General features: G+C 54.7%; 2 protein-coding genes across 2 annotated transcripts in view; both read right to left on the bottom strand.

The window, feature by feature from the left end:
* Nucleotides 1–20,473, bottom strand: part of fads6 (fatty acid desaturase 6) — a 1,169,976-nt gene that overhangs the window by 594,625 nt on the left and 554,878 nt on the right. The window lies entirely within an intron of this gene.
* LOC140395342 (phosphatidylinositol 4,5-bisphosphate 3-kinase catalytic subunit gamma isoform-like) overlaps nucleotides 1–20,473 on the bottom strand; it is a 66,084-nt gene that overhangs the window by 27,119 nt on the left and 18,492 nt on the right. The window contains exons 6-7 of the mRNA XM_072482982.1: nucleotides 14,760–14,850; nucleotides 14,190–14,320 (exon numbers count right to left, since the gene is read on the bottom strand). Coding sequence (XP_072339083.1) covers nucleotides 14,190–14,320; nucleotides 14,760–14,850 — 222 coding nt within the window. The remainder of the gene's footprint in view (nucleotides 1–14,189; nucleotides 14,321–14,759; nucleotides 14,851–20,473) is intronic.

Here is a 20,473-nt window from a genome sequence, read left to right as displayed (position 1 = left end):
ACTTGCGGATTCTGGGCCTTCCGGAGGGGCTGGAGGGGTCGGACGTGGGGGCCTATGTGGTCACTATGTTGAACTCGCTGATGGGAGCGGGGTCCTTCCAGGGGCCCCTGGAGCTGGAAGGGGCCCATAGAGTGTTGGCGAGGAGGCCCAAGGCTAACGAGCCTCCGCGGGCGGTGCTGGTGCGGTTTCATCGGTTCGCTGATCGGGAGTGTGTGCTCAGGTGGGCCAAGAAGGAGAGGAGCAGCACGTGGGAGAACGCGGAGGTTCGAATATACCAGGACTGGAGTGCGGAGGTGGCAACGAGGAGGGCCGGGTACAATCAAGCGAAGGCGGTGCTGCACAGGAAGGGGGTAAAGTTTGGCATGTTACAGCCGGCGCGACTGTGGGTCACCTACAAGGACCGGCACCATTATTTTGAGTCTCCGGAGGAAGCGTGGGCCTTTGTTCAGGCCGAGAAGTTGGACACAGATTGAGGGTCGGGATGTGCGTTTGGGGATTGCGGTTGATATGTTACTTTTTGAGGGGGGGGTCCTTTGCTCTTGGTTTTTTCTTTCTGGTTGGGTTGGTCGGTGGGGCTCTTGGAGGAGGGTAAGCAAATGGAACAGGGGTGGATGGCCGGCAGTGTGATGGGGCCTCGCGGGGGAGGCGGAGGCCCGAGTCGGTGAGGGGACTGGGCCTGTAAAAGGAGCTGCGTCAGAGGTGGCGGGGCCGGGTAGGTGGTAAGCGCAGACTTTTTCCCGTGCTGAATACTGGAGGGGGCGGGGCCGGGGCAGGGAAGCGAGGGTTGTTTCCCGCGCTTGGGATGGAAGGGGGAGGTGGAGAGCCTGCGGATGGGGAATGGAAGAGGAGGGTGTGTCACACAATGGGAGGAGTCAAAGGAGAGGCGGGAGAGGCTGGGGTCAGCAGGAGTCAGCTGACTTGCGGAAGTGCAATGGGGGGAGTAAAGCAGCTAGGAGGGGTCCTAGCCCGGGGGGGCGGGGGGGGGGGGGGGGGGTGGCTGGGGGGGGGGGGGGTCGAGTTGCTGCTGCTATGGTCAAGGGGGAGCTGGAGCGAGTGGGGGGGGGGGGGGGGTCGAGACAGGGGTCTGCCGCCGTGGGGAACGGGCTGGGCGTGGGGTGCGGGCGACTGGCTGGCCAAGGAGGGGTTATGGCTAGTCGGCGGGGGAGGGGGGCGGGTAGCCCCCTAATCCGGCTGATAACCTGGAATGTAAGGGGACTGAACGGGCCGGTCAAGCGGGCCCGCGTGTTTGCGCAGCTGAAGGGGCTCAAGGCGGATGTGGTCATGCTCCAGGAGACACACCTGAAGGTGGCAGACCAGGTAAGATTGAGGAAAGGGTGGGTAGGTCAGGTGTTTCATTCGGGGCTGGATGCCAAAAATCGAGGGGTGGCAATCTTGGTGGGAAAGAAAGTGTCATTCGGGGCGTCGAGCATTGTGGCAGACAATGGCGGTAGGTACGCAATGGTTAGTGGTAAGCTGCAGGGAGAGAGGGTGGTACTGGTCAATGTGTATGCCCCGAACTGGGACGATTCGGGTTTCATGCGGCGCATGTTGGGTCGGATCCCAGATATGGAAGTGGGGGGCGTGATAATGGGGGGAGACTTTAACACGGTGTTGGATCTGGCACTGGATCGCTCCAGGTCTAGGATGGGTAGGAAGCCGGCGGCGGCTAAGGTGCTGAGGGAGTTTATGGACCAGATGGGAGGGGTGGACCCTTGGAGATTTGTAAGGTCGGGGGCTAGGGAATTTTCATTCTTCTCACATGTCCATAAGGCTTATTCCCGGATCGACTTTTTAAATTTTGAGCAGGGCGCTGATAGCGAGAGTAGAGGATACTGAGTACTCGGCGATAGCCATTTCGGATCACGCCCCGCATTGGGTGGACTTAGAGCTGGGGGAGGAGAGGGACCAGCGCCCATTGTGGCGTTTGGAGGTGGGGCTGTTGGCGGACGAGGAGGTGAGTGAGCGGGTCCGAGGAAGCATAGAGAGGTACCTGGAGGCCAACGATAACGGGGAGGTCCGAGTGGGGATGGTATGGGAGACGCTGAAGGCGGTGGTTAGGGGAGAGCTGATCTCCATTAGGGCCCACAAGGAGAGGAGGGAGCAGAGGGAGAGGGAGAGGCTGGTGGGGGAGATGGTGAGGGTAGACAGGAGGTACGCGGAGATGCCGGAGGAGGGACTGCTGAGGGAGAGGCGCAGCCTCCATGCCGAATTCGACCTGGTGACCACCAGGAAGGCGGAGGCGCAGTGGAGGAAGGCCCAGGGGGCGATTTATGAGTATGGGGAAAAGGCAAGCCGGATGCTGGCACCTCAGCTTTGGAAGCGGGCTGCAGCTAGGGAGATCGGGGGAGTTAAGGACAGGGGAGGGAGTGTGGTGCGGAGTGGGGTTGGCATCAATGGGGTCTTCAGGGACTTTTATGAGGAATTGTATCGGTCTGAGCCCCCACTGGAGGAGGGAGGGATGGGCCGCTTTCTGGACCAATTGAGGTTTCCGAAGGTGGAGGAGGGACTGGTGACGGGATTGGGGGCCCCAATTGGGCTGGAGGAGCTGACCAAAGGGATAGGGAGCATGCAGGCGGGGAAGGCACCGGGGCCAGACGGTTTCCCGGTCGAATTCTATAAAAAATATATGGACCTGTTGGGCCCGTTGCTAGTTTGGACCTTTAATGAGGCAGGGGAGGGGGGGGGCTTTGACCCCGACGATGTCCCGGGCACTGATCTCCTTGATCCTGAAGCGGGACAAGGGTCCCCTGCAGTGTGGGTCTTACAGGCTGATTTTGTTGCTAAACGTAGATGCCAAGGTGCTGGCGAAGATCTTAGCCACGAGGATTGAGGATTGTGTGCCGCAGGTCATCCACGAAGACCAGACGGGGTTCGTGAAGGGGAGGCAGTTGAACACGAAGGCTTCTGAACGTTATCATGATGCCGGCGAGGGAGGGGGAGGCGGAGATAGTGATGGCGATGGACGCTGAGAAAGCCTTCGATAGGGTAGAGTGGGGGTACCTGTGGGAGGTGATGAAGAGGTTTGGGTTTGGGGAGGGGTTTGTCAGGTGGGTCAGGATGTTGTTTAAGGTCCCGATGGCGAGTGTGGCCACGAACAGGAGGAGGTTTGAGTACTTTCGGTTGCACCGAGGGACGAGGCAGGGGTGTCCCCTGACCCCCCTGCTCTTCGCACTGGCGATTGAACCCCTGGCTATGGCACTGAGGGAGTCGAGGAACTGGAGGGGGTTGGTGCGGGGTGGGAAGGAGCATAGGGTGCCGCTCTATGCGGACAACTTGCTTCTGTATGTGGCGGACCCAGTGGGGGGAATGCCGGAGGTAATGAGGATCTTCAGGGAATTCGGGGATTTCTCTGGGTACAAGCTCAACATGGGAAGACTGAGCTGTTCGTGGTTCACTCAGGGGACCAGGAGAGGGGGATTGGCGAGCTCCCACTAAAAGGGCGGAGAAGAGCTTCAGGTATTTGGAGGTCCAGGTGGCCAGGAGCTGGGGGGCCCTGCATAGGCTTAATTTCACAAGGCTGGTGGAGCAAATGGAGGAGGAGTTCAAGAGGTGGGACGCGTTGCCGCTGTCCTTGGTGGGTAGGGTGCAGTCAGTCAAAATGATGGTGCTCCCAAGGTTTTTGTTCCTGTTCCAGTGCCTCCCCGTGTTTATCCCGAAGGCCTTTTTTAGGGGGGTCAACAGGAGCATAATGGGGTTTGTGTGGGCGCGAGGGACTCCGAAGGTGAGAAGGGTGTTCCTGGAGCGGAGTAGAGATGGGGGGGGGGGCTCGCACTGTCCAACCTCTGTGGGTACTACTGGGCCGCCAATGCGACGATGGTGCGCAATTGGGTGATGGAGGGGGAGGGGGCTGCATGGAAGAGGCTGGAGACGGTGTCTTGTGTGGGTACGAGTCTGGGGGCGCTGGCAACGGCGCCGCTGCCGCTCCCTCCAAGGAGGTATACCACGAGCCCGGTAGTGGCGGCTGCCCTCAAAATTTGGGGGCAGTGGAGGCGGCACAGGGGGGATGTTGGGGCTTCGGTGTGGACCCCAATACGGGGGAACCACTGGTTCGTCCCAGGGACGACAGATGGAGGGTTTTCGGGATGGCACAGGGCAGGGATACGAAGGTTGGGAGACCGGTTTGTGGACGGGAAGTTCGCGAGCCTGGGTGAGTTGGAGGAGAAGTATGGGCTCCCCCCCGGGGAACACCTTCAGGTACTTACAGGTAAGGGTGTTTGCCAGGCGGCAGGTGGTAGAATTCCCGCGGCTGCTGCCATGCACAGTACAGGGCAGGGTGCTCTCGGGGGGGGGGCGGGAGTGGGCAAGATCTCGGAAACTTACCAGGTGATGCAGGAGGAGGAGGAGGCCTCGGTGGTGGAGGTGAAAGGTAAGTGGGAGGAGGAGTTGGGAGAGGAGATCGAGGAAGGGACATGGGCAGATGCCTTAGGGAGGGTGAACTCTTCATCTTCGTGCGCGAAGTTTAAGGTGCTGCACAGGGCACACATGACCGGGACAAGGATGAGCCGGTTTTTTGGGGGTGAGGACAGGTGTGTTAGGTGCTCAGGGAGCCCAGCAAACCACACCCATATGTTCTGGGCATGCCCAGCCCTGGAGGAATTTTGGAAGGGCGTAGCGAGGACGGTGTCGAGGGTGGTAGGATCCAGGGTCAGACCGGGCTGGGGGCTCGCAATATTTGGGGTGGCAGAGGAGCCGGGAGTGCAGGAGGCGAAAGAGGCCGGTATTCTGGCCTTTGCGTCCCTGGTAGCCCGGCGGAGGATTCTTCTTCAGTGGAAGGACGCGAGGCCCCCAAGCGTGGAATCCTGGATCAGCGATATGGTGGGGTTTATTAAGTTGGAGAGGGTGAAATTCGCCTTGAGAGGGTCGGTACAAGGGTTCTTCAGGTGGTGGCAACCGTTCTTAGACTTCCTGGCAGAACGGTAGACATTGGTCAATGGCAGCAGCAGCTCGGGAATGGTGGGGGGGGGGGGGGGGGGGGGTGGTTTACTTTATTTTTGTTTATCTACGCTGGGGGATCTGAGGGGGTGTATATCTTTGCTATGTTGGCTTTGTGTTAAGTCGGGGTATTGATTTATTATTTATGTACAGGGGGGAGGGGGGATATGGAAGGTTGGTTTTTTACTGTGTTTTGTATTTAACCCTGTTGGGTTCCTTTTTCATTTTGTTATTTGATATTCTGTGAAAACCTTAGTAAAAATTATTTAAAAAAAAAAAATGACTGAAGTTGACATGATTGAAGAACTTCTAAAGCAGGTCTCCAAGATGTCTTGGGCAACCACACCAGTGGACCAGGGTGTCATGGGGTGGGGACGGGGACGGGGAGGGGGGGCGGTCCCTATGGGATACTGGCAGAGGAGGTGAGGGGAAGATATGTTTGGTGATCACAGAAATGGCAGAGGATGGTCCTTTGAATGCGGTGGATAGTGGGATGAAAAGTGAGGACTAAGGGGACCCTATCATGGTTCTGGGGGGTGGAAGGGAAGGCGTGAAGGCAGAAGTGTAGGAGATGGGTCGGACGCAGTTGAGGGACCTCTCAACCACAGTGGGGGGTGGTGGTGGGGGGTGGTGGTGGTGGGGGGGGGAGAGAGAGAGAGAGAAAGAACATCTGCTCAGGAAAAAGGAAGACATGTCCGAAATGCCATTTTGGATAGTAGCATCATCGGAACAGCTGAGATAGACCAACTGTTAGAATGGGTTGGAATTCGTAAAGGGAGCAGGGTGTGAGGAGCTGTGTGAGTTGGAGGGTTCGTAATGAATATTTTAAAAATTATTTCACGAGACGTGAGCGTTGCTGACTAGGCCTCTATTTATTGCCCATCCCTATTTGCTCTTGAGAAGGTAAGAGTGGGCTGCCTTCTTGAACCACTGTGGTCCATATTGGTAGACAGTGCTTCGTCAGAAATGGAGACAGAGATGTCAAAGGAGAGTTGGTTCCTGTGAAAGGAGACTTAATAGAGGCATACAAAATGATCAGGGGGTTGGATAGGGTGGACAGTGAGAGCCTTCTCCCGCGGATGGAAATGGCTGGCACGAGGGGACATAACTTTAAACTGAGGGGTAATAGATATAGGACAGAGGTCAGAGGTAGGTTCTTTACGCAAAGAGTAGTGAGGCCGTGGAATGCCCTACCTGCTACAGTAGTGAACTCGCCAACATTGAGGGCATTTAAAAGTTTATTGGATAAACATATGGATGATAATGGTATAGTGTAGGTTAGATGGCTTTTGCTTTGGTGCAACATCGTGGGCCGAAGGGCCTGTACTGCGCTGTATTGTTCTATGTTCTATGTTCTATGAAATGACCGAACATTTTCAGCACTTCTACATTCGGCTAAGATCCCTGAACGTCCGGCACCTGAGAGTTGTTCCGGTACCGGTGAACCAGTCCGGTACCTGTGAACCAGTCCGGTACCTGTGAATCTGTCCGGTCGGTACCTGTGAACCAGTCCGGTACCGGTGAACCTGTCCGGTCGGTACCTGTGAACCAGTCCGGTACCTGTGAACCTGTCCGGTCGGTACCTGTGAACCAGTCCGGTACCGGTGAACATGTCCGGTCGGTACCTGTGAACCAGTCCGGTACCGGTGAACCAGTCCGGTACCTGTGAACCAGTCCGGTCGGTACCTGTGAAGCAGTCCAGTATCTGTGAACCTGTCCGGTCAGTACCTGTGAACCAGTCCAGTATCTGTGAAGCAGTTCGGTCGGTACCTGTGAAGCAGTCCGGTTGGTACCTGTGAAGCAGTTCGGTCGGTACCTGTGAATCAGTCCAGTAACTGTGAGTTTTTCTGGTGCCTGTGTGCTTTTCTGGTACCTGTGAACCAGTCCCATATCTGTGAAGCAGTTCGGTCGGTACCTGTGAAGCAGTTCGGTCGGTACCTGTGAAGCAGTCCGGTCGGTACCTGTGAAGCAGTCCGGTCGGTACCTGTGAAGCAGTCTGGTCGGTACCTGTGAAACAGTTCGGTCGGTACCTGTGAAGCAGTCCGGTCGGCACCTGTGAAGCAGTCCGGTCGGTACCTGTGAAGCAGTCCCGTATCTGTGAAGCAGTCCGGTCGGTACCTGTGAAGCAGTCCCGTACCTGTGAAGCAGTCCGGTCGGTACCTGTGAAGCAGTCCCGTATCTGTGAAGCAGTCCGGTCGTACCTGTGAAGCAGTCCGGTCGGTACCTGTGAAGCAGTCCCGTATCTGTGAAGCAGTCCGGTCTGTACCTGTGATGCAGTCCTGTCGGTATCTGTGAAGAAGTCCGGTCCGTGCCTGTGAAGCAGTCCGGTCGGTACCTGTGAAGCAGTTCGGTCGGTACCTGTGAAGCAGTTCGGTCGGTACCTGTGAAGCAGTCCGGTCGGTACCTGTGAATCAGTCCTGTCGGTACCTGTGAAGCAGTCCGATCGGTGCCTGTGAAGCAGTCCGGTCGGTACCTGTGAAGCAGTCCGGTCGGTACCTGTGAAGCAGTCCTGTCGGTACCTGTGAAGCAGTCCGGTCGGTACCTGTGAAGCAGTCCGGTCGGTACCTGTGAAGCAGTCCGGTCGGTACCTGTGAAGCAGTCCCGGACCTGTGAAGCAGTCCGGTCGGTACCTGTGAAGCAGTTTGGTCGGTACCTGTGAAGCAGTCCGGTCGGTACCTGTGAAGCAGTCCGGTCGGTACCTGTGAAGCAGTCCGGTCGGTACCTGTGAAGCAGTTCGGTCGGTACCTGTGAAGCAGTCCGGTCGGTACCTGTGAAGCAGTCCGCTCGGTACCTGTGAAGCAGGCGGTCGGTACCTGTGAAGCAGTCCGATCGGTACCTGTGAAGCGGTCCGGTCGGTACCTGTGAAGCAGTCCGGTCGGTATCTGTGAAGCAGTCCGGTCGGTACCTGTGAAGCAGTCCGGTCGGTACCTGTGAAGCAGTCCGGTCAATACCTGTGAAGCAGTCCGGTCGGTACCTGTGAAGCAGTCCGGTCGGTACCTGTGAAGCAGTCCGGTCGGTACCTGTGAAGCAGTCCCGTATCTGTGAAGCAGTCCGGTCGGTACCTGTGAAGCAGTCCCGTACCTGTGAAGCAGTCCGGTCGGTACCTGTGAAGCAGTCCCGTATCTGTGAAGCAGTCCGGTCGTACCTGTGAAGCAGTCCGGTTGGTACCTGTGAAGCAGTCCCGTATCTGTGAAGCAGTCCTGTCGGTACCTGTGAAGCAGTCCGATCGGTGCCTGTGAAGCAGTCCTGTCGGTACCTGTGAAGCAGTCCGATCGTTGCCTGTGAAGCAGTCCGGTCGGTACTTGTGAAGCAGTCCGGTCGGTACCTGTGAAGCAGTCCGGTCGTACCTGTGAAGTAGTTCAGTCGGTACCTGTGAAGCGGTCCGGTCGGTACCTGTGAAGCAGTCCGGTCGGTATCTGTGAAGCAGTCCGGTCGGTACCTGTGAAGCAGTCCGGTCGGTACCTGTGAAGCAGTCCGGTCAATACCTGTGAAGCAGTCCGGTCGGTACCTGTGAAGCAGTCCGGTCGTACCTGTGAAGCAGTCCGGTCGGTACCTGTGAAGCAGTCCGGTCGGTACCTGTGAAGCAGTCCCGTATCTGTGAAGCAGTCCGGTCGGTACCTGTGAAGCAGTCCCGTACCTGTGAAGCAGTCCGGTCGGTACCTGTGAAGCAGTCCCGTATCTGTGAAGCAGTCCGGTCGGTACCTGTGATGCAGTCCTGTCGGTATCTGTGAAGAAGTCCGGTCCGTGCCTGTGAAGCAGTCCGGTCGGTACCTGTGAAGCAGTCCGGTCGGTATCTGTGAAGCAGTCCGGTCGGTACCTGTGAAGCAGTCCGGTCGGTACCTGTGAAGCAGTCCGGTCAATACCTGTGAAGCAGTCCGGTCGGTACCTGTGAAGCAGTCCGGTCGTACCTGTGAAGCAGTCCGGTCGGTACCTGTGAAGCAGTCCGGTCGGTACCTGTGAAGCAGTCCCGTATCTGTGAAGCAGTCCGGTCGGTACCTGTGAAGCAGTCCCGTACCTGTGAAGCAGTCCGGTCGGTACCTGTGAAGCAGTCCCGTATCTGTGAAGCAGTCCGGTCGGTACCTGTGATGCAGTCCTGTCGGTATCTGTGAAGAAGTCCGGTCCGTGCCTGTGAAGCAGTCCGGTCGGTACCTGTGAAGCAGTTCGGTCGGTACCTGTGAAGCAGTTCGGTCGGTACCTGTGAAGCAGTCCGGTCGGTACCTGTGAATCAGTCCTGTCGGTACCTGTGAAGCAGTCCGATCGGTGCCTGTGAAGCAGTCCGGTCGGTATCTGTGAAGCAGTCCGGTCGGTACCTGTGAAGCAGTCCTGTCGGTACCTGTGAAGCAGTCCGATCGGTGCCTGTGAAGCAGTCCGGTCGGTACTTGTGAAGCAGTCCGGTCGGTACCTGTGAAGCAGTCCGGTCGTACCTGTGAAGTAGTTCAGTCGGTACCTGTGAAGCGGTCCGGTCGGTACCTGTGAAGCAGTCCAGTCGGTATCTGTGAAGCAGTCCGGTCAGTACCTGTGAAGCAGTCCGCTCGGTATCTGTGAAGCAGTCCGGTCGATACCTGTGAAGCAGTCCGGTCGGTACATGTGAAGCAGTCCGGTCGGTACCTGTGAAGCAGTCCTGACGTTACCTATGAAGCAGTCCGGTCGGTACCTGTGAACCAGTCCAGTATCTGTGAACCTGTCTGGTCGGTACCTGTGAACCAGTCCAGTATCTGTGAACCTGTCCGGTCGGTACCTGTGAAGCAGTCCAGTATCTGTGAGTTTTTCTGGTGCCTGTGTGTTTTTCTGGTACCTGTGAACCAGTCCCATATCTGTGAAGCAGTTTGGTCGGTACATGTGAAGCAGTCCTGTCGGTACCTGTGAAGCAGTCCGGCTGGTACCTGTGAAGCAGTTCGGTCGGTACCTGTGAAGCAGTCCGGTCGGTACCTGTGAAGCAGTCCGGCTGGTACCTGTGAAGCAGTTCGGTCGGTACCTGTGAAGCAGTCCGGTCAGTACCTGTGAAGTAGTCCGGTCGGTACCTGTGAACCAGTCCCATATCTGTGAAGCAGTCCGGTCGGTACCTGTGAAGCAGTTCGGTCGGTACCTGTGAAGCAGTCCGGTCGGTACCTGTGAAGCAGTCCGGTCGGTACCTGTGAAGCAGTCCGGTCGGTACCTGTGAAGCAGTCCGGTCGGTACCTGTGAAGCAGTCCGGTCGGTACCTGTGAAGCAGTCCGATCGGTGCCTGTGAAGATGTTCGGTCGGTACCTGTGAAGCAGTCCGGTCGGTACCTGTGAAGCAGTCCAGTCGATACCTGTGAAGCAGTCCGGTCGGTACCTGTGAAGCAGTTCGGTCGGTACCTGTGAAGCAGTTCGGTCGGTACCTGTGAACCAGTCCCATATCTGTGAAGCAGTCCGGTCGGTACCTGTGAAGCAGTCCGGTCGGTACCTGTGAAGCAGTTCGGTCGGTACCTGTGAAGCAGTCCGGTCAGTACCTGTGAAGTAGTCCGGTCGGTACCTGTGAACCAGTCCCATATCTGTGAAGCAGTCCGGTCGGTACCTGTGAAGCAGTTCGGTCGGTACCTGTGAAGCAGTCCGGTCAGTACCTGTGAAGCAGTCCGGTCGGTACCTGTGAAGCAGTCCGGTCGGTACCTGTGAAGCAGTCCGGTCGGTACCCGTGAAGCAGTCCGGTCGGTACCTGTGAAGCAGTCCGGTCGGTACCTGTGAAGCAGTCCGATCGGTGCCTGTGAAGATGTTCGGTCGGTACCTGTGAAGCAGTCCGGTCGGTACCTGTGAAGCAGTCCGGTCGATACCTGTGAAGCAGTCCGGTCGGTACCTGTGAAGCAGTCCGGTCGGTACCTGTGAAGCAGTTCGGTCGGTATCTGTGAAGCAGTCCCGTACCTGTGAAGCGGTCCGGTCGGTAACTGTGAAGCAGTCCGGTCGGTACCTGTGAAGCGGTCCGGTCGGTACCTGTGAAGCAGTCCGGTCGGTACCTGTGAAGCAGTCCGGTCGGTACCTGTGAAGCAGTCCCGTATCTGTGAAGCAGTCCGGTCGGTACCTGTGAAGCAGTCCGGTCGGTACCTGTGAAGCAGTCCGGTCGGTACCTGTGAAGCAGTCCCGTATCTGTGAAGCAGTCCGGTCGGTACCTGTGAAGCAGTCCGGTCAGTACCTGTGAAGCAGTCCGGTCGGTACCTGTGAAGCAGTCCGGTCGGTACCTGTGAAGCAGTCCTGTCGGTACCTGTGAAGCAGTTCGGTCGGTACCTGTGAAGCAGTTCGGTCGGTACCTGTGAAGCAGTCCGGTCAGTACCTGTGAAGCAGTCCGGTCGGTACCTGTGAAGCAGTTCGGTCGGTACCTGTGAAGCAGTCCCGTATCTGTGAAGCAGTCCGGTCGTACCTGTGAAGCAGTCCGGTCGGTACCTGTGAAGCAGTCCCGTACCTGTGAAGCAGTTCAGTCGGTACCTGTGAAGCAGTCCTGTCGGTACCTGTGAAGCAGCAGTCCGGTCGGTACCTGTGAAGCAGTCTGGTCGGTACCTGTGAAGCAGTCCGGTCGTACCTGTGAAGCAGTCCGGTCAGTACCTGTGAAGCAGTCCTGTCGGTACCTGTGAAGCAGTCCTGTCGGTACCTGTGAAGCAGTCCGGTCAGTATCTGTGAAGCAGTTCGGTCGGTACCTGTGAAGCAGTCCAGTCGGTATCTGTGAAGCAGTCCGGTCGTACCTGTGAAGCAGTCCGGTCGGTACCTGTGAAGCAGTTCAGCCGGTACCTGTGAAGCAGTCCCGTATCTGTGAAGCAGTCCCGTCGGTACCTGTGAAGCAGTTCGGTCGGTACCTGTGAAGCAGTCCGGTCGGTACCTGTGAAGCAGTCCGGTCGGTACCCGTGAAGCAGTCCGGTCGGTACCTGTGAAGCAGTCCGGTCGGTACCTGTGAAGCAGTCCGATCGGTGCCTGTGAAGATGTTCGGTCGGTACCTGTGAAGCAGTCCGGTCGGTACCTGTGAAGCAGTCCGGTCGATACCTGTGAAGCAGTCCGGTCGGTACCTGTGAAGCAGTCCGGTCGGTACCTGTGAAGCAGTTCGGTCGGTACCTGTGAAGCAGTCCCGTACCTGTGAAGCGGTCCGGTCGGTAACTGTGAAGCAGTCCGGTCGGTACCTGTGAAGCGGTCCGGTCGGTACCTGTGAAGCAGTCCGGTCGGTACCTGTGAAGCAGTCCGGTCGGTACCTGTGAAGCAGTCCCGTATCTGTGAAGCAGTCCGGTCGGTACCTGTGAAGCAGTCCGGTCGGTACCTGTGAAGCAGTCCGGTCGGTACCTGTGAAGCAGTCCCGTATCTGTGAAGCAGTCCGGTCGGTACCTGTGAAGCAGTCCGGTCAGTACCTGTGAAGCAGTCCGGTCGGTACCTGTGAAGCAGTCCGGTCGGTACCTGTGAAGCAGTCCTGTCGGTACCTGTGAAGCAGTTCGGTCGGTACCTGTGAAGCAGTTCGGTCGGTACCTGTGAAGCAGTCCGGTCAGTACCTGTGAAGCAGTCCGGTCGGTACCTGTGAAGCAGTTCGGTCGGTACCTGTGAAGCAGTCCCGTATCTGTGAAGCAGTCCGGTCGTACCTGTGAAGCAGTCCGGTCGGTACCTGTGAAGCAGTCCCGTACCTGTGAAGCAGTTCAGTCGGTACCTGTGAAGCAGTCCTGTCGGTACCTGTGAAGCAGCAGTCCGGTCGGTACCTGTGAAGCAGTCTGGTCGGTACCTGTGAAGCAGTCCGGTCGTACCTGTGAAGCAGTCCGGTCAGTACCTGTGAAGCAGTCCTGTCGGTACCTGTGAAGCAGTCCTGTCGGTACCTGTGAAGCAGTCCGGTCAGTATCTGTGAAGCAGTTCGGTCGGTACCTGTGAAGCAGTCCAGTCGGTATCTGTGAAGCAGTCCGGTCGTACCTGTGAAGCAGTCCGGTCGGTACCTGTGAAGCAGTTCAGCCGGTACCTGTGAAGCAGTCCCGTATCTGTGAAGCAGTCCCGTCGGTACCTGTGAAGCAGTTCGGTCGGTACCTGTGAAGCAGTCCGGTCGGTACCTGTGAAGCAGTCCGGTCGGTACCTGTGAAGCAGTTCGGTCGGTACCTGTGAAGCAGTCCGGTCGGTACCTGTGAAGCAGTCCGGTCGGTACCTGTGAAGCAGTCCGGTCGGTACCTGTGAAGCAGTCCGGTCGGTACCTGTGAAGCAGTCCGGTCGGTACCTGTGAAGCAGTCCGGTCGGTACCTGTGAAGCAGTCCGGTCGGTACCTGTGAAGCAGTCCGGTCGGTACCTGTGAAGCAGTTCGGTCGCTACCTGTGAAGCAGTTCGGTTGGTACCTGTGAAGCAGTTCGGTCGGTACCTGTGAAGCAGTCCGGTCGGTACCTGTGAAGCAGTCCGGTCGGTACCTGTGAAGCAGGCGGTCGGTACCTGTGAAGCAGTCCGGTCGGTACCTGTGAAGCAGTCCGGTCGGTACCTGTGAAGCAGTTCGGTCGGTACCTGTGAAGCAGTCCGGTCGGTACCTGTGAAGCAGTCCTGTCGGTACCTGTGAAGCAGTCCTGTCGGTACCTGTGAAGCAGTCCGGTCGGTACCTGTGAAGCAGTCCGGTCGGTACCTGTGAAGCAGTCCGGTCGGTACCTGTGAAGCAGTCCGGTCGGTACCTGTGAAGCAGTCCGGTCGGTACCTGTGAAGCAGTCCCGTACCTGTGAAGCAGTCCGGTCGGTACCTGTGAAGCAGTCCGGTCGGTACCTGTGAAGCAGTCCGGTCGGTACCTGTGAAGCAGTTCGGTCGGTACCTGTGAAGCAGTCCGGTCGGTACCTGTGAAGCAGTCCGCTCGGTACCTGTGAAGCAGGCGGTCGGTACCTGTGAAGCAGTCCAGTCGGTACCTGTGAAGCAGTTCGGTTGGTACCTGTGAAGCAGTCCAGTCGGTACCTGTGAAGCAGTCCGGTCGGTACCTGTGAAGCAGTCCGGTCAGTACCTGTGAAGCAGTCCGGTCGGTACCTGTGAAGCAGTTCGGTCGGTACCTGTGAAGCAGTCCGGTCAGTACCTGTGAAGCAGTCCGGTCGGTACCTGTGAAGCAGTTCGGTTGGTACCTGTGAAGCAGTCCGGTCGGTACCTGTGAAGCAGTTCGGTTGGTACCTGTGAAGCAGTCCTGTCGGTACCTGTGAAGCAGTTCGGTTGGTATCTGTGAAGCAGTCCCGTACCTGTGAGCTGGCCCTGTGCCTCCTGTATTGCCCCTGTACTTTAGAGTCTGACCTGTACAATTTACCTTCTCTGGCACACAGCAGGTAGTCCATTTACCTTGTCCTCAATTGGGCACTTGTCTTTCAGCCAATGATTCAACACTTCATCCTTGAATGCCCCGGTGTTGCCAACTGTGCTTTGCTGGATCTTGGCTATGGTCGTGGCATCTTTTACAATCTGAATCATTCCTGCAGAAGTGCAGCAAAATCTTTGGGTTTGTGATCTTGAACAATTTTTAATCAGAAGTCTAAAACGCAGGTTATCACATCACCCTGTAACCATCTCCTAAGTGATTGGGCTTTATTTGATGCTAGTACTGAGAATATTGAATCAAACACTTTCAATTTCCAGCCACATTTCTTACATTAACCACATTGTATAGGTCATTGCCAGCTAATTCCAATTGTGTGCTCTAAACTCAAACTTCTCTCGGGACTAGACCCAGATTGGCCAAACTCAAGTCACAAGGGGTGCCGACGGCCACTTTGAGCCCATTGATCGAAGCTACATTTGAACCCTGGTTTCAGAGGTGGCAAGTTCATGTCTGAACCATCCAGTTTTCCACACCCATTTTCTAAACACGGACAGAGTCTGCGAGGCCAGAGTAAAGAGAATTATTTTTTATACCAATTTTGTTCCCTGTTGCAATGCATCCGTACGGCAACAAACAAAGGTCCAAGGATTCTGTCTCCCAGATTGAGTCCATAATGAGAAGGATCTGTGGATAAATGGAAGTATTGTTATATTCACGAAACAAGAGCATTCAAAGAAGTAACTAAGCAGAGTCATGGAACAATGGTCTACACCTGTTACCAACTTTGGTTGCTTCTCCCCATGGGTAAGCTTTGCTGTGTTCCCCGTGTTACATTATAATAATCTTTATTAGTGTCACAAGTAGGCTTACATTACACTGCAATGATGTTACTGTGAAAATCCCCGCGTCGCCATACTCTGGCCTGTTCGAGTACACGGAGGGAGAATTCAGAATGTCCAATTCACCTAATAGCACGTCTTTCGGGACTTGTGGGAGGAAATCAGGGCACCCAGAGGAAACCCACGCAGACACGGGGCAAACGTGCAGACTCCACACATTATGAGGCAGGTATGACCCCCTTATCCAGTGACATGTTTTTTTGATTCATTTTACGGAATGTGGGCTCCGCTGGCTAGGCCAGCATTTATTGCCCATTCCTAGTTGCCCTTCAGAAGGTGGTGGTGAGCTGCCTTCTTGAAGTGCTGCAGTTCCTGAGATGTAGGTACACACACTGTGCTGTTAAGGAAGGTGTTTCCAAATTTTGACCCAGCGACAGTGAAGGAAATGCAATATATTTGCAAGTCAGAATGGTGAGTGACTTGGAGGGGAACCTCCAGGTGGTGACGTTGCAGGTATCTGCTGCCCTTGTCCTTCTAAATGGTAGTGGTCGTGGGTTTGGAAGGTGCTGCCTGAGGAACTTTAGCGAGTTTCTGCAGTGCATCTTGTAGATGGTACACACGGCTGTCACTGTTCATCGGTGGTGGAGGGATTGAATGTTTGTGGAAGGGGGAGCAATCAAGGGGACTGCTTTGTCCTAGATGGTGTCAAGCATCTTGAGTGTTAGAGGAGCTACACTGATCCAGGCAAGTGGAGAGTATTCCATTACACTTCTGACTTGTGCCTTGTAGATGGTGGACCGGCTTTGGAGGGGTCAGGAGGGGTCAGGAGGATTCTTAGCTTCTGACCTGATCTGATAGCCACAGTGTTAATATGGCTAGCCCAATTCAGTTTCTGATCAATGGTAACCCCCAGGATGTTGATTATGGGGGATTCAGCGATGGTAATGCCATTGAATGTCAAGGGGTAAGGGTTAGATCCTCTCTTGCAGGAAATAGTCATTTTGCCTGGTACTTCAGTGGTGCAAATGTAACTTGCCACTTGTCAGCCCAAGCCTGAATATTGTCCAGGTCTTGCTGCATTTGGACATGGACTGCTTCATTATCTGAGGGATCGCGAATGGTGCTGTACATTGTGCATTTATATTGTGAACTGCTTTGTATCAGGTTATGCCCTTAACCTCCTCTTATCCAATGGACATTTGCAGAGGTGTGCAAACCTAGCAAAACTCATCTTTGCTTTACAAAGCATAAAGATTAATCACCCATTCCTCTTTGACATTCACTATGGGCAGCACAGTAGCAGTGGTTAGCACTGTTGCTTCACAGCGCCAGGGTCCCATGTTCGATTCCCGGCATGGGTCACTGTCTGTGCAGAGTCTGTACTTTCTTCCCGTGTCTGCGTGGGTTTCCTCCGGGTGCTTCTGTTTCCTCCCACAAGTTGCGAAAGACGTGCTTGTTACGTGAATTGGACATTCTGAATTCTCCCTCAGTGTACTCGAAAATGCGCCAGAGTGTGTTGACTAGGAGCTTTTCACAGTAACTTCACTGCAGTGTTAATGTAAGCCTACTTGTGACAATAAAGATTATTATTATTACATGCCTGTATATTACTGATGTGGAGATGCCAGCGTTGGACTGGGGTGAGCACAGTAAGAAGTCTTACAACACCAGGTTAAAGTCCAACAGGTTTGTTTCGAATCACTAGCTTTCGGAGCCAGGGCAGTTGGTAGGATTTCGCAAGCTGTCCTGGCTTGACACAATTCACACCTCTTTAACCTGGGGTTGCCCCTATCTCTGGATCTGTAAAGACTTAATTACCTGCCAATGCTCGCATTAAAAGCATTGTCTGGCATCTTTGAATTTGTCTATATATATGTTTCTGGAACATACCTCTTCATTCACCTGAGGAAGGAGCAGTGCTCCGAAAGCTGGTGTTTGAAACAAACCTGTTGGACTTTAACCTGGTGTTGTAAGACTTCTTACTGTGTATATTACTGGGCTTCCTTCCCATCGTAGATAAGCAATGCCAAACATCGATGGGCCAAATGGCCTACTTCTGCTCTGTAAACTCTATGATTCCATTATTTAAAGATGCAATTCATCATGCTCAATGAATATACATCGCTTTGAAGGATAGAAACTCCCAGAAAAAGTGGTCCCACCGTGGCTAACAAGAAAAGTTAAAGATAGTATTAGTTAAAGGAAGAGGTTTATAATATTGTCAAAAAAAGAGTAGCAAGTCTGAGGAGTGACAAAGGATGAACAAGAACTTGAAAGGAGGGAGAAAACAACCTGTGAAAGTAAACCAGCAAGAAATATCAGAATGTATTGTGTGAGCCTTTTATTTGGCCAACATTTGTTACCCATCCCTAATTGACCTTGAGAGCAGCTAAGAGTCAACCACATTGCTGTGGGTCTGAAGTTACATGTAGGCCAGACAGGTAAGGATGGCAGATTTCCTTCCCTAAAGGACACGAGTGAACCAGCAGGGTTTTTCTGACAGTTTCATGGTCATCGCTACTGAGACTAGTTTTCACTTCCAGATTTTTTTGTAATTAATTGAATGTATTAATTAATGGAATTGAATTTAAATTCCACCAGCTTTTACAATTATTTTAAAAGTAAGAGGTGAGCAAATTTCAGTGTGGATCTCTTAGCGGCAGAGACTGGAACAATTAAAATGGGGAATATAGAAATAGCAGAGAAGTTAAACAAACAGTTTGTGTCTGTTTTCCCAGTAGAGGGGAAAATAACTTACCAGCTATATTGGGGAACCAAGAGTCCAATGGGAGAGAGGAATTTAGTTTATAAATATTAAAGAAACAATACTGGAAAAATTAATGGCACTAAAGCTGATAAATGCACTGGACTTGGTTCCACAGCCCAGTGTTTTAAAAGAGGTGGCTGCATTATATTGATATATAACAGGAAGGGTGGATGGGAGAGCAGGGGAACCAGTTGATGTAGTATATTGGGCTTTTCGAAAAGCTTGCAATTTGGTGCCACACAAAATGTTACACAAGATTCAGGCCCATGGGGATTTAGGGTAATATATTTGCATGAATTAAGGATTACTTAACAAGAATAAACAAGTATATTGTGTAAGAATCCTTCCTGTTTATTTCCTTTGTTCCCATTTCTTTTCTTTTTATTATTTTGATCCATGGAACCATAATCGGGATGTGACTTTAACCAGAAGATTCCAAGTTGAAGCAGCCTGCTTGCCAGGTCATTGTGTTCCCAGGTTTTGTATTTTGGAAGGGAGATGCCAGACTCTTTGGCACCGAGTGGATCTTAGGAACCAGCTTTGGAGGGACTTTGATTAGTTAACTGGCAACTGATGAGTTGACCAGGGACCGTATTCTGCCTGACAACAGTCAGTGACTGGTTCCTGCATGATGCTTTCTGAGAGAACTGGGCAGAAATGTTTAGACCTTGGAAGAAGGAATATTTTATCCCTCTCTCTCTCTCTCTCTCTCTCTCTCTCTCTATCTCCTATTTGCTGACGTGAAAGAACTGCTCTATCCTTCTAAAACAAGTGAGTGCCTGGCACATCTTTGTTGTGAACTTGAAACGATACTGAGTCTGCAGAGAAGGTAGACAACCTTGCCAGAGAAAACCATCTCAAGCCTAAAAGGAAGAAGACTTCCGGTTGCGGCTATGCCTAGGTAGGTCGCACGTTCGGCAGCTCCCGCCGGGAACGGACTTTTGGGCTCTTCAGAGGGGCCCCAACAGCAATTGTTCGACGGCTTCCAGTGTGGGAAGGTGACAGCAAGGTCCCCCCGACAGTATATGGATTGGACCAGGAGTGGAGCGGTTAAAAAAGCGATCCTGGGGCAGCGAAAAGTGCGAGGTAGGAAAAGCAAGATGGCAGCAGGTGGAGACCAAGCAGCATGGGCGCAGTGGTCGCAGGAGCAGCAGGAGTTTCTTAAACGCTGCTTTGAGGAGCTGAGGACAGAAATGCTGGCGCCAATGAAGGCGGCGATTGAGAAGCTTGTGGAGACCCAGAAGGCCCAAGGGGCGGCAATCCGGGAGGTGCGACAAAAAGCCTCGGAGAACGAGGACGAGATCTTGGGTCTGGCGGTGAAGGTGGAGGCGCACGAGGCGCTGCACAAGAGGTGGGCGGAAAAATTTGAGGACCTGGAGAATAGGTCGAGGAGGAAGAATCTTCGGATTCTGGGTCTCCCTGAAGGAGTGGAGGGGCCCGATGCCGGGGCATACATGAGCACGATGCTCAATTCGCTGATGGGCACGGGAGCTTTCCCAAGGCTCCTGGAGCTGGATGGGGCTCATCGGGTCCTGGCAAGGAGACCCAAAGCCAACGAGCCGCCAAGGGCTGTAGTGGTGAGGTTCCACCGCTTTATGGACAGAGAGTGCGTCCCGAGATGGGCCAAAAAAGAGCGAAGCAGCAGGTGGGAGAACACAGAGATCCAAATTTACCAGGACTGGAGTGCGGAGGTGGCTAAGAAGAGAGCTGGTTTCAGCTGGGCTAAGGCGGTGCTCCATCGGAAGGGGGTGAAGTTCGGGATGCTGCAGCCAGCGCGATTGTGGGTCACGTTCCAAGATCGGCACCACTATTTTGAAACGCCTGATGAGGCATGGAACTTTATCCAGGCTGAAAAGTTGGACTCAAACTGAGGGTTTGTCATGGGGGGATGTTTACTGTGTTTACAGCGTTTGGGGAATGTTCTTTTTGTTTTGGGGATGGGTGGGGATGGGTGAATGGATTTGATGTGGGGGCTGTGGGAGAGTGTGGGCGTCGGTGTTGGAGGGGCAGGGCCCCGCGGAGGAAGAGGGGGTTGGAGGCCCGGGGATAGGGAGGGGGGTCAGGCCGCAAAAGGGAGCTACGCCAGAGGGAGCGGGGCCGGCTCAGGAAAGCGCGGGCTTTTTTCCCGCGTTAGGGAAGGATGGGGGCAGGGCCAGGGGGGGGCGGTGCTGGAGAGGAGCGTACACTGACTGCCAAGGGGTGGGGGGATTCTCACACTGGGGGGTCGATGGAATGGCGGGAGAGGCCGGGGTCAGCAGGAGTCTGCTGACTTACAGGAGTGTCATGGGGGGAGCAAAATGGCTAGATGAGGATCTAGTGGGGGGAGGGGGGAGGGGGGAGAACTGGGTTGCTGCTGCATTGGCCAAAGGGGAGCTCGAAGTAGGAGAGGTAGTCGGGGCGGGAGTCCACCGCCTGGGGGACTGGAGGGTGCGGGAGGCGCGGGCACGTGGCTGACCTAGAAAAGGAGATGCCTAGTCGGCGGGGGGGGGGGGGGGGGGGGGGGGGGGAGGGGGGGGGGGGAGGAGGAGTAGCCCCCCGATCCGGCTGATAACTTGGAATGTGAGGGGCCTGAACGGGCTGGTCAAGAGGGCCCAGGTGTTCGCGCACTTAAAGGGAATGAAGGCAGACGTGTTATGCTCCAGGAGACACATCTGAAGGTGGCAGATCAGGTTAGGCTGAGAATGGGATGGGTAGGGCAGGT

This window comes from Scyliorhinus torazame, chromosome 18 (assembly GCF_047496885.1).
Source record: "Scyliorhinus torazame isolate Kashiwa2021f chromosome 18, sScyTor2.1, whole genome shotgun sequence".
Taxonomy (NCBI): domain Eukaryota; kingdom Metazoa; phylum Chordata; class Chondrichthyes; order Carcharhiniformes; family Scyliorhinidae; genus Scyliorhinus; species Scyliorhinus torazame.
Note: the sequence above shows the minus strand (reverse complement) of the source record. Positions and strands in the feature narration are given on the sequence as shown.